General features: G+C 57.8%; 1 protein-coding gene across 1 annotated transcript; it reads left to right on the top strand.

The window, feature by feature from the left end:
* Positions 1-1411: 1411 nt before the first annotated feature.
* On the top strand, positions 1412-15520 carry LRRC43 (leucine rich repeat containing 43; the record flags this gene model as incomplete). Its single annotated transcript, XM_081113548.1, has 14 exons — positions 1412-1504; positions 2489-2749; positions 3792-3902; positions 7231-7370; positions 9193-9431; positions 9878-10065; positions 10322-10632; positions 11883-12024; positions 12159-12329; positions 12412-12600; positions 12926-12953; positions 13079-13123; positions 14371-14766; positions 15384-15520. The coding sequence occupies 13 exons, from the start codon at positions 1412-1414 to the stop codon at positions 14472-14474; spliced, it is 2022 nt and encodes a 673-aa protein (XP_080969674.1). The 3' UTR covers positions 14475-14766; positions 15384-15520.
* Positions 15521-15898: the final 378 nt, after the last annotated feature.

Here is a 15898-nt window from a genome sequence, read left to right on the forward strand (position 1 = left end):
CGTTAAGATAAAGGCTGAGGAGAGTCTCGATGCGGGGGAACATGAGGTCACTGGGAAGTTTGAACACACTGCTGGGGGTGGAAGCCATGTGGTGGTGGTTTGAGAAGTGAGAAAAAAAGTGAAACTACCCAGTTGCTTCATCAAAATCCTGGGAGTTAATCTTGATTCCTCTCTTTGATTAGTTTATATTGCAACAGACTCGTGGGTATTTATTTTCCTAGTTTGGGAGAATTTCTCTAATAATAGGAAAGGTGTCCCCCTACAGAAAAGCAGCCACCACAGCAGGTGTTTTGGGAAGGATCACAGTCAGGAAATTGGACTTTCTCAACATTAAACATGTTTTGCTCTTTCTAGAGACACCATTGAGAGAAAGAAAAGACAGGCCTAGAAGAGGAGTATTTACCAATCACAAATCCATACCATAGGACTCATCAATTGCGTTCCTAGAGGAATTCCTTCCAAGAAAAATGACAACACGCATTCCCACGAAGACCTGTACATGAGTGTTCAGAGCGGCATTACTCGTCAGAGCCAGACAGTGACACAATCAAAGGCCCATCGGTTGATGATGGATAACAGAACGCGTTCTGCCCCTATCGTGGCACCGTGTCCCACTATGTGAAGCGGTTAGAAGTAAATCCACGGGGACAGAAAGCATATTGTGGTTGCCGGGGGCTGGGTAGATGGGAATGGAGGTCGGTTGCCTAATCTGTATGGGCTGTCCTTTCGGGGTGAGGGAAATGTTGAAAGTTAGGTTAGAATGACAGTTGCGCTGTGAATACACTGACACCCACAGAACTGCACACCTGAAAGCGGCGCGTTCTAGGGTGTGTCCATTATGTCTCCATGAACGATGTTGCGTTTCCAGAGTCTAGGAACCAGAGTCACCTTTCCCATGGGTTTCACCGAGCAGTGCCCAGGAGCCCCTCCTGTGTGACCGGCAGTGGGCTCCATGCTCTGAGGATGGAGAGGTAAGCGGGATTGGGTCCGTCTCAAGTGGGGTCTGTGATTAAAACTCCGAGTCAGGAGTTAAGGAGAGTCACATTGGAATCCCCTGAGGACAATCTTGAGCTTGACCTTGGGCTAATGTCTCCTTTCCGGAGCTGTAAGTGGCGGTAATAATGAGCATTTTTCTCTGGAGGAGACTCCGTAGCGTAGCGTAAGGGAAGCGCTGGGAGCCGCAGCAGTTACTACCCCGGCGGCGGGGGGCTGTACTGTTTTCCTTGGTTTACAGCCGGGAGCACAGGCGAGGTCAGGAGGGAAAACCCAGTTCTCCTGGGGCTGAGCCGGGGTCTCCGGGGCGAGTCCTGGGATTCCAGAGCGCCTGCGCCGCCGCGGCGCCCCGCCGCCTGGAGCACGTGCACGTTCCGGCGGTTGCTTAGCAACCGGCAGGACGCGGGGTCCACGCGCCATGGAGAAGGGTGGCGGGACCGTGAGCGCTGCGGTGCGGGAGCACCTGCGGCAGTTGTGTCTGCAGGAGTTTCCGTGCGGCGCAGGCAGCTGGGTGCGGGCGCAGGCGGGACGGCTGGGGGACCTGGGCGTCGGAGGAGACGGGCCGGCCAGGGCCCCGGGACTGAGAGCCGGGCGGGGTAGGGCAGAGGGGGCAGGGATCTGGGCGTTTAGGGAGCTGCCTGCCCCGGGGTGTGGATGGGACGCTGAAGGGCGGGCCGAGTAGGCCCCCCCCCCAGGCCCGCGGGAGCCGCCCCAGGGTGGAGGGCAGGGACCCCCAGGGCCTCTCCCTCCTGAAGAGCCCAGGCTGCTCTTGAGGAAAGAGCTCATCCTGAGAGCACGGCCAGCAGTCGGTCCCCCGCTGTGAGCAGAGGGATGCCGGGCGGGGAGGAGGGGCAGGAGGAGGAGCAGGACCGTGAGACGGGCGCCTCAGATGTGCAGGAAGGCGCCTGGGTCCGGGAGGGTCCCCGTGGGGTGGCCGCGATGGGACGTTGGGCCCCCCACACTGGTCAGCGCCGAGGGGGAGTCGGTATTTTTTCCACAAACACTGAGCACCTACTGTGTGCCCGGCCTTGGACTGACTGAGCTTTAGGGTTTCATCGAGTCTGGGGGGCGGGGGAGGAGTGGAAAAAGCAAACTCGGGCGAATTCGTTCATCTTCTCCCGACAGCACCTAAATGTTCTGAATTTACCCCTCAGCCTCGCCCCTGCCCCTCATTGACCATTGCTTCTCACAGGTGGCCTGCTGCTTCCTTAAATGTTTAATCACTTCCACCTGCATCTCCGGGTTCCCAGCCCAAGGGCAACTCCTAAAGGCGGGAATGGAGCTTTTTACTATTTTTTTAGTTTCCCTTGTCTGTCCCATGGCTGATAATCAGTCAAAAGTATCGATTACTCGTTGTCTAAACTTCTAAACTCTTTACCCCTGATTGTCCTGTCTTACAATCTGTTCAATTCCGCGAGTTTCGGATCCTTGAGAGGAGCGAGTCACAACTAGAGAAATTCTCCATATCCCCCCCCCCCCAACCCCACCCCTGCAGAATAAGTCGAGATTTCTTCCTCGAACTTGGCGGACGTGGCGGGAGCTGGTCCCCAGAGAGGAGGAGGCTGGGGGCCCCGCGGAGGAGACCGTGGAGGACCTGCTGGGCCTGGTCTGCAGCCCCCAGTCGCCCTGGGCTCTGCTGGAGGGCTCCAGTGCTGAGGACCTGTTCCTGAGGCAGCTGGCCATCCGGAAGCCCCAGATGCTCAAAGAGGACTTCCTGTACTCCTATTTCAGGTCCCTCCAGGTGGTGGACAAACAGGTGAGTGCTGGCACCTGCACGCTGGCATACAGAGGGGACAGAGGGGACGCCAGGAGACCACCCTCCTTCCAGCACCTAGTGATAAGACGGGGTGCGAAGTGTGTGGGGGTGGGGATGGGGATAGCTCTGCCCTCCTAATTAATCTCACTGGCTGGCCCACCCCACAGAGCCAGCTGCTCCCCTGTTCTGTGTTGTATGCCTTCTTCCTTCACCCCAGCTGAAGTCCACTGTGGGTCTTAGTTGATTTCTGGAGCGCCCTGCAGTCCACCCTTCTGGGTCCTAGTAGAAACCTTCCAAGTGTTTATATTGGTTTTACTTCATTTCAGTTGTGGGGCCCAGGGTCAGGGGAGGGGCATAGTACTATAGTAATTCCTTTCTCTAAAAAGCCTTCTTTGCTTATATCGATAACAGAGCCCACAGCTTGCATGGCTACACAGCCCAGGACTCCCCATTTGCTCCTCCTTCCCTAGAGAAACTGAATGACACAGTGCTTGGGGGATGAGGAGGGAGAGCAACCTGTTTGCCTGGGACTGGCCCAGTGTTAACGCAGAAATTTTCATGTCCCTGGAACCCCTCGCTCCTAGGCAAGCTGGCAGGTCAGTCACCCCAGAGAAGAGGCCTAGCCAGGAAGGTCCCCTAGTGTCTGAGGCCACGGGAGCTGAGGAGTCGGGCAGGCTCGGCAGCTCTGACCCTGCTGTGGGAACACCAGTGACTTCTAAAGACCTTAGGGTTCACCGTGGCTCCAGGGTGCACAGCAAAGATGGACTTCCTGCCCTCAGAGCTTACCGTCCAACAGGGGACACAGGACACTGAGCTGGACACTGTAGGCATCCACAGTCAGAGGAGGGGTGAGGGTGGAAGAGGTGAGGGTCCCCACCACGCCCGACATGCCTGCATCCTGGCAGACGAGGCAGGATAGGCTGTAGGAGCAGAAGGGTGGGTGCTGGGAGGGGGCTCCGTGCAGCTGGTTAAGTGGTGCCATCCTCACATCCACAGGTTTCTGCTCCAGCTGAGCTCTTAGCTTCCTTCCCTTCCTTCCCAGGTGAGCCTGGTGGATAAAGACCTCCTGAAATTCCCAAAGCTTGAAGAGTTGGTACTGAGTGCCAATCAAATCATGGAGATCGATGCCTTCAATCTGCCACCAACTCTCAAGGTAAAGGAGCCTGCCCCTGCCCCATACACAAAAGTCTTGGCACTGTGGCTTTTCTGAGGTGGCTCAGATTCCTCAAAAGTGTAATTTCCATAGACGCAGCAATTCCCTTCCTAAGTGTGGGCTGAGAGATTTGAAGGCAGGGACTCAGATTCTTCTTCCTCTTCCTCTTCCCCTTCCTCTCCTCCTTCCTTCCCCTCCTCCTCCTCCTCCTCCTCCTCCTCCTCGTCCTTTTTTTTTTTTTTTTTTTTTTTTGGTTAATCTTCACCCCAGGATATTTTTCCATTGATTTTTAGAGAGAGTGAAAGGGAGAGGAAGAGACAGAGAGAAACATCAATTGGTTGCCTCCTGTACATACCCAACCAGGACTGGGGAACCTGCAACCAAGGTACATGCCCTTGATCGGAATCAAACCCAGGACCCTTCAGTTCGTGGGCCAACGCTCCATCCACTGAGCCAAACCGGCTAGGGCTCAAATTCTTATTCACCAATGTTCTTAGCAGCATCATTCATGAGAGCCAAAGGGTGGAGACCACCCCAGTGTGTCAGCAGGTGGGTGGGTAAACACAGTGTGGCCTCTCCCTCCACTGGAATATTATTCAGTCATAAAAAGGAGTGACGGTGGCCAAGGAGGAAACTTAAACATTATGCTGAATGACAAAGGCTAGCCACAAAAGGCCACATGTTAGATGATTCTACCTCCATGATACAGAAGAGACGAATCCATAGACAGAAAGCACATGAGCCGAAACCGGTTTGGCTCAGTGGATAGAGCGTCGGCCTGCGGACTGAAAGGTCCCGGGTTCGATTCCGGTCAAGGGCATGTACCTGGGTTGCGGGCACATCCCCGGTGGGGGGTGTGCAGGAGGCGGCTGGTCGATGTTTCTCTCTCATCGATGTTTCTAACTCTCTGTCTCTCTCCCTTCCTCTCTGTAAAAAATCAATAAAATATATTAAAAAAAAAAAAAAAGAAAGCACATGAGAGGTTACCAGGGGCAGTGGGGGTGGGGGTGGGGGTGGGGGGTGGGGGGTGGAGGGGGGGGCAATGGGGAGTTGTAGCTTAATGGGCACAGAGCTTCTGTTTGGGGTGATGAAAACATTTAGAAATAGATAGTAATGATGGTTGTACAACAATGTGAATGTACTTAATGCCACTGAATTTTATGGTTAAAATGGCAAATTACGTTAAATATATTTTACCACAATAAGATAGTTTAAAAAGAAAGGGAGGCTAGGCTTTATCGTGAGTCTTAAGCTCAGCATATCAAAATGGTCTCAATTTGATCTTATTTTAATTTAAATTTTACTTTTCAATTACAGTTTACCTTCAGTATTTTGTATTAGTTTCAGGTGTGCAACATAGTGGTTACTCAATCACATGCTTTACAAAGTGGCCCCCCTGATATTTCCAGTGCCCACCTGGCAGCACACGTAGTTATTACAATATTATTAACTATCTTCCTTACGTGGTGACTATTTTGTTACTACCAATTTGTATCTCTCAATTCCTTCAAAAATGGTCTCAATTTTTAAAAATATTATTTTAAATATGTTTTCACTGATTTCAGAGAAAGGAAGGGAGAGAGAGATAGAAACATCAGTGATGAGATAGAATCATTGATCAGCTGCCTCCTGCACGCCCCCTACTGGGGGTCAAGCCCACAACCCAGGCATGTGCCCTAACAGGGAATCAAACCTGTGGCCTCTTGGTACATGGCATGACACTCAACTGAACCACACTGGTTGGGCAAAAATGGTCTCGATTTTAAATCAAAAGGGACTGAGAACTATAGCTCAGGGCCATGCTCAAGAAAACACCAGGTGAGATCTTCGAGGCAAAATACAAGAACTCACTGTTTTCCACCCAGGGCCCCTCTGGCTTTCCCAAATGATACTGAACCAGTTGGGCTGCCTGCTGCTCAAAATCCAATAATTAAGAGACAGGGCTCCTGGCCGGGTAGCTTAGCTGCTTAGAGTATCATCCTGATATGCCAAGGTTGCGGGTTCGGTCCCCGGTCAGGGCACATACAAGAAGCAACCAATGAATGCATCAATAAGTGGGACAATAAATTGATGCTTCTCTCTCCCCCTTCCTTTCTCTCTCTAAAATCAATAATTTATTTTTTTATCCTCATCTGAGGATATTTTTCCATTGCCTTTTTAGAGAGGGAAAGACAGCGAGAAACATCAATGTGGGAGAGACACATCGATTGGTTGCCTCCTGCAAAGCCCTGACCAGGGCCTGGGCTGGGAAGGAGCCTGCAACCAAGGTACATGTCCTTGACTGGAATCAAACCTGGGACCCTTTGGTCCGCAGGCCGGCGCTCTATCCACTGAGCCAAACCGGCGAGGGCCAGTAATTTTTTAAAAATAAGAGACACGGGCTGGTGGAAGGAAAGTAGGTTTATTCAAGAACCAGCAGCCTGAGGAGATGGGGGACTCCCGTCACAAAGCCCATTTCAGCATCTCGGTGCAGGCAGGGGTTTTTATAAGGAGAGAGGGAAAGCAGAACAGAGAGATGGGGGTGGGGGTGAAAAGTTCTCTAGTGCACGGTCCATTCGGATAGGATGTCCACACTGGTCAAGGGATGGCCTGATGGGCGTCATCATGGCTCTAAGGGGGAAGGTCGGCAAATCTCCCCGAGCTGGAACGCCTGAAGGTCAGAGTCGGCTTCTTTTGAAGTTAGTTCCTAGAATCATTATACAAACATGCTGTTTATCTGTAAGATCCATGTTAGAGTCAGCACTTTCGAAACAATGTAAAAAGAATGGGGGCGTGGGTTACACAGAGACACGTGGCCAAGTGCTGTGCATGTCCCCTCCCACGCGCTCCCATATCACCTCCCATTCCAAATTTTAAAGTTTCCTTCCCCATGGTTCTTGCTGCAGGAATATTTTCTTCCCGGGCTTTCATAAGGGGGTCAGGTGGACAGGGAGACGTGGCATGGCGGATTGGTGCATCCTCTGCAGAGTTTCCGGGACTGGAAGGATGGGGTGGACGGGTGGTGCTGGGGCGGAAGGACGGGGTGCACGGGTGGTGCTGGGGCAGAAGGACGGGGTGCACGGGTGGTGCTCGGGGCGGAAGGACGGGGTGCACGGGTGGTGCTCGGGGCGGAAGGACGGGGTGCACGGGTGGTGCTCGGGGCGGAAGGACGGGGTGCACGGGTGGTGCTCGGGCGGAAGGACGGGGTGCACGGGTGGTGCTCGGGCGGAAGGACGGGGTGGACGGGTGGTGCTGGGGCGGAAGGACGGGGTGCACGGGTGGTGCTCGGGGCGGAAGGACGGGGTGCACGGGTGGTGCTGGGCTCACAGGTGCCCTTCCCGCCCTGCAGGTGCTGGAGCTCTACGGCAACATCATCACCAGCATGAAGTGTCTGTGTGCTCACCCTCCACCAGGCCTCCAGCACTTGGGGTTGGGCCACAACAAGCTTCTGGGCCCCCTGCAAAGCATGTACATCACCTCCCAACACTGGTAACTCCGGAGCCCCCAGCTAGAAGCAGAAAAGGGGGAAAGCATTAGATTTGGACGCTGAAAGGGACCCAGCTTCCCTCTTTTTTGTAATAACTCCTGGTTGGCTGCTGGCTCCAGACATAAAAGTTCTTTTTCTGATTCAATTTAAAACAACCCACAGAGGCCAGGAAAGGACACCGAAAGGTGGTGGGAGGAGGGCAGGCCTTTGCTTGGGTGCCAGGCTTTAGAGCCGGCTCCCGAGACCAAGGCACTGTGGACATTTGGGCTGGAAAATTCTTCGTGTGGGGCTGTCCTGGGTTCTGCGGGAAGCTGAGCAGCACCCCTGGCCTCTACCCAGTGGATGCCAGTAGCGCCCGCCCCACACCAGTGCGACAGCCGCCATGTCCCGATAGGGCCGAAGGTCAGCGGGGACAAAATCGTCCTGAGCTGGGAACTCTTGGTTTGACTTTGTGTCCTTGGTGGGTGGAAAGTGGGAAACCCGAAACCCTGCACCCACGGAGGATGAGGTCAGAGGCCACGATTCTGATCCCCCTTCCGCCGACCGCAGCATCACGTCAGGGACGTGGCGCAGGAGAGAGACGTGCACTTGGGCTTCAGACTTGCACCGCGGACAGAGGACCAGGCTTTCCCCCCTCTTATGTGGGAAATAAGACTGACCGTAACCTGGGTAACCTGTTTAACACTGAGTGTAGATTTCAGGAAAACCTATAAACCTCCCTTTCACTGTTTTGAAATGAAAGGGAAGGTGTGACTCCCTTGCTGACGCTCCCCTGGTTCTGTTGAAAGGCTGCTGGGGGTGAAGTCAGCGTGTTTCCCATGGCTGGCCGGCGGCATCCTGGGCAGGACAGGACGGGCCATAAAAGGAGGGAGGCGGCAGGTGATCGTGAGAGATGGGGCTGAGGAGGTGACTCCCTGTGTTTATCTCGCCTCTGTTCTCAGAGCTGAAAGCAGTTTGCTTTCTAGTCTGCCTGGCGGTGAGGAAACCACCGTGCCCCGGGCCTGGCCCTCCGCCCAGCCTCCGCCCTCACTGGCGGGTTCTTCTGCACCCACGGCCCAGGAGACGAACCACAGGGCTTCCTGTGCTTAGTTGCCCGTCTGGGTTTGGAAAGTGTCCTCCAGCTTCCAGGCCCGTGTGTTCCCTCCCCAGGTCCCCATGTTACCGGACACCCCCCCCCCCATGGCTCCTCCCACAGGGGCTTCCCTCCCACGTCCCTGACAGCTGGTCAGTCTTTGTCAAAAACCTTCTAGGTGCCCCAGCTGGTCTGGCTCAGTGGACAGAGTGTCGGGCTTCGGGTTCAATTCTGGTCAAGGGCACATACCTCGGTTGCAGGCGCAATCCCGGCTCTGGTTGGGTCACATGCAGGAGGCCACCCGTCGATGTGTCTCTCCAACACTGATATTTCTCCCTCTGTCTCTCCCCCTCCCTTCCACTCTCCAAAAATCAATGGAAAAATATCCTCGAGTGAGGATTAACAACAAAGAGAGAGAGCCTTCTAGATGCACAACACTATATGGTTCCACGAGAGACACCGAGATGATTAACCTAGAGGAGAGGCTGTGTGTCCATAGGAGTCGGGCAGAGGCGGGAGGTGACAAGGCCCGTCTGTGACCTGTGAGGATGGCAGGACCACGGAGAGAGGCTTCCCTGTGTGTGTGTGGGGGGGGGGGAGGGCGGGGGGGGGGGGGCCGCTAACTTGGGTCGAGGGCTGCCCAAGGTATGTCGTCTTGATGGGCAGGCTCAGGCCTCCTGGCTGTCCTGGGCATGGGGTGCTGGGGCAGGCTGGACGGCAGGCCTGTCCCCACCCCTCTGCTCGCCTTCCAGGCCCAACCTGGTGTCTCTGGACCTGGGCTTCAACGACCTGACAGACCTGCAGGGCATGGTGGGCAGCCTCAGCACCCTGCAGCGCCTGCGGCTGCTGGTCCTGCAGGGCAACCCGCTGGCCCTGGTGCCCTACTACCGCGGCTTCACCATCGACAGCCTGGCCCGGCTCTGCGTGCTGGACGACATCACCGTGTCTTCCAGCGAGAAGCACCAGTTCCAGGGGCTCCGCTACAAAGCGGGTGAGGGAGCCGCCCGCCCGGGCTGCTGGGTGTCTGTCCCCAAGCTCCCTGGCTGGTGTGAGACTGGGATTTGGGGACCAGGGGAGGGAGGCTGGGCCTCCTGGGTCCCCTCCCTCCCTCGGCAAATGGGAAACTCCGATCAGCCTCTCCCTAACGTGGTGGCTTCAGATCACCCCCTGGTGGCCCTGCCACCAGCTGCACCAGGCTTCTCAAGGTCAAGGCGACAGACAGTGATGCCAGAGGGCACCTCCGGCAGGCCCTGCCCAGGCCGCGCCTTCTTACCTGGGAGCGGCCTGCTGCTGTGGGTCCCATCGCACAGGTCGGGGACAGGCCGAAGGGGGTCTCACCGAAGGGGACCTGTTTGCACTTGGCCGCGCTGGGACCCAGCCCCGGCTGTCCTCCCGCTCCCACCCCGCGCGCCTCACGCCTGCCCGTTGCCCCTGCAGACGTCCTGGCGCGCGAGGCGCAGTTCGTGGTGACGATTGGAAGCATCAGGGGGGTTCTGGACTCCTCGGTCCTGGACCCGGAGCCGGGGCCCCAGGGGCCCTTCATCACCTACAGCTACTACGTCACCTACGACTTCGTGGAGGACGAGGAGGGCGAAGGGAGCGAATACGCAGGGGTCCTGGCCGAGGTGCGCCCGCGGGTCCCGGGCGGGGGCGGGGGCGGGGGGGGGCGCTCTGGGCCCACGGGGTTTCCCTCCGCCGCTTTCCTCCCGTTGGAGTCACTCCCAGCGGCTCACCCTTCTGTCCCTGAACCAGGGGCACCCCAATTTCTCCACCAGGCAATGTCCCCCCCCGCCTCCCAGCCCCCCCCCCCACGGCAGCGCCCCCCGGGGAGGCGGAGGGGTGTGGTTCACGCGGCGCAGACGGGCTCCCTCCACCCCGCAGATCGTCAAGCCCACCCCCAGCGAGAACGAGGCCCCCGAAGAGGCCCCGGCCGCCCCCGCCGCCCCCGCCGCCCCCTCCAGCCCCGCCGCCCCCTCCGGCCCCGCCGCCCCCGCCGGCCGCGCCGCCCCCGACACCCTCGAGGAGGCGGAAGACTCCGCCGAGTCCGCGCCCTCGTCCGCCTCGCAGTCGGTGGAGCCGGAGGAGTCGGGGGTGTCGGGCGCGTCGCTGTCGCTGCCGGGGTCCTTGGGCTCCGCGGAGGAGCTGGCGCAGCTGCGGCCGCGAATAGACGTGCGGCTCTGCCCGTCGCCGGGGTAAGGGGGCCGGCCGCCCGGGGCCGGGGGCGCCAGCCGGACCCCTGGGTGACACGCTGTGCTTCGCCCAGAGCTGATCTCCTCCGACCCCGGGGACCTGCCGGCCCGGGTCGCCGTGTCCCTGGGGCGGAAGGCCTTTCCGAGGAAGAATCTTGTGCGGACGGAGTCGGTTCTCGCTCAGTGTTGGGGGGCGGGGGTCACCCTCCGGGCTGGCGGGACACAGGGTCCCAGCCTGGTCCACGGTCCTTGTTGTAATTTTGGGGAAGATTCTTAAAAACAAGTAAGAGCCACAAATAATCCCACCACCTAAGGCATCCCCTGCGCTGCGGAGCGTCCTGAACGACCCTGAACAGGCGCCCGTGGGCGCTGGCCCTTGGGGGGGTGTGTGGGGGGAGATAATGGAGTCTCACCCCGGGAAGTGGGGGGCGGGGGGTCCCTGCCCCGCGACAGCAGGAGCAAGGATGAAGGTGGGACTGGCGGCAGGTGGAAGGCCGCTGCCGGGAGGCGGCTGCTGTCCCGCCGCCGCGCTCCCCGGGTTTTAGCAGGAGGCGTGGGCGCGCACGTTCGGTTCCAGCGCTGACGAGTGGGTTCCCCTGGGAGTACGGTTGACGTTTGTCAGAGTCTGTCTGTCGGTAGCACTCATCTTTAGGATGAGTTATTGCCACCTTTCCTCCATTTCTACATTTCCCTTCTGACATGTGTCTTTGCACAGTTACCTCACAGGTTTCAAGCTCTGGGCTGAATTGCTTCATTGGACTTAACTTCTACTGTATTTCAGTCCATAACTTTATCATATGTGTGTGTGTGTGTGTGTGTACACACATATATGTTTTATTGATTTCAGAGAGAGAAACATCAGTGATGAGCGAGAACCATCATTCGGCTGCCTCCTGCAGGCCCCACACTGAGGATCGAGCCTGCGGCCCAGGCTGTGCCCTGACTGGGAATCGAACCGTGACCTCCTGGTTCATAGGTTGATGCTCAGCCACTGAGCCAGGCTGGCCCAGGATTTGCTGAAGTTTTTAAAAGTTCTGCTTTGTTCCTGGTTTCCTTCCATCCACAGTCACCCCTTAGGGGAAGCCCCCATGCAGAGTGCGCCCCTACTTCCTCACGGTGCCGGTCCCTTCCTGCTCTTGGCCCCCCACTTGCCTGGTGGGGGTCGCCCCCCGCCCCACGCCGTCTCCTTGCGGTGCCCGCAGCCTTGTCCCTGGCTCACGATGACGCCTGGGTGTCCCCCACCCCCACCCCAGGACAGTCCTCTTCAGCACCGTCCGCAAGCCCTGGGCTGACGTCATCCCCTGCAACTATGAGATGCAGCACACGATCCGGGACCTGGTGCCGCTCAAGGCCTTCCTGCTGGCAGGGACAACCGTGACCATCGTGGAGGAGAAGGTGGGGTTCCCCTGGAGGCCGGTGCCCCTTCCTGTGCATTTTCTGTCCGGCCCAGCTCCCCTGTTTGCGTGGTCTCAGCTCCTTTCCAGAAAGACCCCAGCCAGCCCCAGCGTGGCCGCCTTGCTGTCCTCTAGATTCTCTCCTGGCCCGTGGTGCCACCTCCTGTCGACAGTCCCTCGCCTGCCAAGGGAAAAGGGGAGAAGGAGAAAGAGAAGAAAGAGAAAGAAGAGAAAGAGAAAGAGGATAAAGACAAGAAAGGGAAAGATGGGAAAGACAAGGCCGCCAAAGGGGAGAAAGAGAAGAAGGTACCCCTGGCCCTGGGCAGTGGCCATGGGCACTGGGCACATCCTGGCCGGGCCCTGTCACCCTCCCAGCCTCTCCCCCCAGGAACAGAAGGGGACCAAGAAGAAGAGAGGGGTCTCTAAGGAGTTTCGCCAGGACCCCCCCATCCTGCGGGTGCTGGGCAGCGGCCTGGTGGTCCTGGAGCCCCTGCTGGCGGGGGATCCACTCGTGTCCACCCTGTGCATGTTTGGGGTGATCCGCACCTTGGAATCCGACAGGCTGACATTTCTCAGGGTACCGTGGGCCCCTGCCACACCCTCCCCACAGAAATAGTGCTGGGAAGCAAGGCCCGTGGGGCCAGGTCGTGGGAGGGTAGGGGTGGAGGCTGGGGGAGGAGGCCCCAAGCCCCAAGAAGCCCCAGCGTTGGCAAGGCCCCAGAAGGCATAGGACGGCCAGTGGGGTCGTGGGGCAAGGGGGCAGGTGGCCCCCTCCTCCCTAGGAGACCCTGCCCTACCTCCATGCCAGGAGAGGCCTGGCAGGGGGGGAGCCGCCCACAAGACGCACTGGAATCTGCACCCCCCCACTCTGTGAGCGTCTTATTTGGTGGTTCTTCTCTCAGGACTCTAAGACTAAGAAAACTAAAAAAGGTAAGAGCCGATGACCATGACCGAGGCAGGGAGCCTGTACTGAGAACCTGTATTCACCCATCGGGGCTGCGATAACCGGGCACCATAGCCGGGCAGCTCATAAAATAGGCATTTCTTTCTCGCAGCTTTGGAGCCAGGGAAGGCCAAGAACAAGATGCCAGCCTTGCCAGGTAAGGACCTCTTCCTGGTTAACAGCCAGGCCCTTCTCATGTGTCCTCACCTGGTGCATGAATTTTCTCAATGAAAACAAGTGTAAGGTAAGTGCACTTGTCCATGGATTAGGAGATTGAATGTTAAGATGTCGAATTTTCTCAAATTGATCTGTAGAGTCAATGCCATTTCAGTCATAATCCTAGTGGGATTAAAAAAAATAGAAATCAGCAATCTGATTCTAAAATGTATATGAAAATGCAAAGGACATAGGGTCGGCAAAACAACTTTGAAAAAGCACAAAGAAAAAATAAAATACATCATGGGAGCAGGGGGTTAGAAAAGCACAAAAGGATTTATACTGCTGGACTTCAAGACCATGCAAATCTTGACTTGCGAGTGGTGACAGAGCTGTGGGGTGAGGTTGATCTTGAAATTATCTGCTCGTCTTATTTGGTGGTTCTTCTCTCAGGATTCTAAGCTCAGGATTTTGTTGACATTTTTGCAAATCTCTTTAACACCTGACTTAACAGAGGACGGTGGCAACCCACGGCTGCCCCTGTGGTCCCTGGGAAGTGCTGAGGTGTGTGAGGACGTCCAGCCTCACGTGCACATGTGCCTGGAAAGGAGGAGTGTAGTGTAGGTTTTCTGTTGACTGCAGGTTCCCTCCTCTGACATTACATCAAATACGCCCGCTCGAAGGTGTGTGAGGGTCAGTTCAAGGTGAACGCTGGGTCCGCGAAGGAATGTCTTCACAGTCAGCTGCACTGAAATCCTTTGGGCGACCCTGCATTTTGCACGGCTCTTCCCCATGCGCAGTTCCCAACACCAGACGTTGGGTTTTTGTAAAAACCGGATCACTGCGTTCTGCCGACCTTCCAAGTGTGGACACATTTCACACAGTTTCCAAAACATCACGTTCCCCGTCATCGGGAGAGCAGTCCTGAGCGTTGGAAAACGAAGTGCATGGTGGCAGATACCATGTTCCAAAGTTCTGGTTTCTATTTGAAAGCTCTAGGGCTACAACTTTATTTATCCAAATGCTTTCAGTTGTTGTCCCTGAAGCGCCAGGTTGACTTCACTTTTTTAAAGAAAATATCTACCAAATACTCGCGTCTGAATAGCAGTCCTGTCAGTGCGGCGGTCCCCGGTGCAGCGTGACTTTCCCACGGAGGCCGAGCCGAGGCGGACGCCCTCGGGGCGCGGGGACGGGTTGGTTCGGGCGCCAGGAGCCCGGCTGCGCCCTCCCTGCTGGTCTCCCTCTCAGGCTACGAGAGCGACTACCACCCCGAGCCCCTGACGGTGGAGGTGCAGATCCAGGTGAACCAGTGCCGCTCGGCCGAGGAGGCGCTGCGGAGCCTCGTCGTGTAGCCGCATTAAAAGTGGTTCTGACGCCCGCAGCCCCGCGTCTGTCTGTCTGCCCGCGTCGGGGAGCCGGGCGCTGCGGGAGCGGGGCGGCTTCTCCTGCCCGCGGGGGCGCCTGGGCCCTGGACACCCCGGTGGGTGGGGGCCCGCCCAGAAGCCCCGCCCACTGGCGGGCGTGGTCCGCACAAAAGAGGCCGCGGCCGGGCCCCGCCCACCGCCCGAGCCGAGCGAGGTGCATGCGGCTGATGCTCCCGTCCCGGCGCCACTGCGCGAGCTGCTCGCTTCACTCCTCGCTCAGGTAGGTCCGCTGCGGGGAAAGGTGCCCCGTGCGCAGCGGGGCGCCGCTGCTCGTCCGCTCAGCCCCAGAGGGGTGTCCACCGCGGGCTCCTGGTCCGTGCTTTGCGGTCCCGCAAAAGCCCTGCAGAGACTCGCGTGGAGGAATGAACCAGCTTTGGCTCTTTGTCTTGTCGTGGCAATTTAGCTGTCATCCCAGAAACAGTGACACACCCTGGGGCTCAGCACCCACTTAGCGGGCGTCGCGCACTCGCTGAGCGGGTGCAGGTTAGGAACCAGGCGTGGGGAGGGGAAGCCTCTGAGCCCGCAGCCCTGGCGTGGGATTCCCAGGTGTGTGTGTGTGTGGGGGGGGGGGCACGGAGCAGAAGCTGCCGGTCACTGCGGTGCGGACTTGTTGCTCGGGCAGTGGAGGCCGCCGAGGGTTTGGGCACCGTGGAGAGGGTGGGCAGAGGGGTCATAGGTCCCTCGCGCAGTCCAGCCCCGGCTACTGAGACTCGCACGGCAACACCAAGCCGCTTGCTTTGCACCTGCTCCGTAATTGGCACACGACCCACCCGGGGCCCGTCACTCACAGCCTGCCTGCCACACCTGAAACCCATTTCCCACCTGAAACCCATCCAGCTCTCCCGCCTCGTAGCCACACCCACCCTAGCCACGCTGCGTCCTGGCCCCCACTAAGGAGTTTTCATTTGGTCTCGTTTGCACTCTTGCTCTTCCCGGATCCGTTAAGCGGCAGCTGCAGTGAACTCTCACCCCAGGTAAATTCTTTTCCTGCCCCTGCTGAACCCTCCAGTGGCTCTCCAGGCGCCCACAGGAGCGCCCGAGCCCTCCGCAGCCCTTACACTAGGGCTGCTCAGCCCCCTCCCTCACCTCTGCCCCCTCCTCCTGCTCCAAATCCAGGCTTCGGGGGCTCCGCAGGTAACTGTCCCCTCTGCCTGGCGCGCTCTCCAGATGTCTCTGTGGTTTGGGCCCTTACTCCACCCAGTCCTTGCCCGTGTCCGTTATCAAGGCGGCTTTCTAAACTGCGGTATCAACAGCCTTCCCGGCCCCTGGCCTCCTGACGCTGCTGTCATGTCCCGGCGCTGTCTGAAGTTCATTCTGGTTTTCAGGGTCTCTGAGGGCTCGGACCCTGCCTG

Source organism: Myotis nattereri (assembly GCF_964212035.1).
Source record: "Myotis nattereri genome assembly, chromosome: 19".
Lineage (NCBI taxonomy): Eukaryota > Metazoa > Chordata > Mammalia > Chiroptera > Vespertilionidae > Myotis > Myotis nattereri.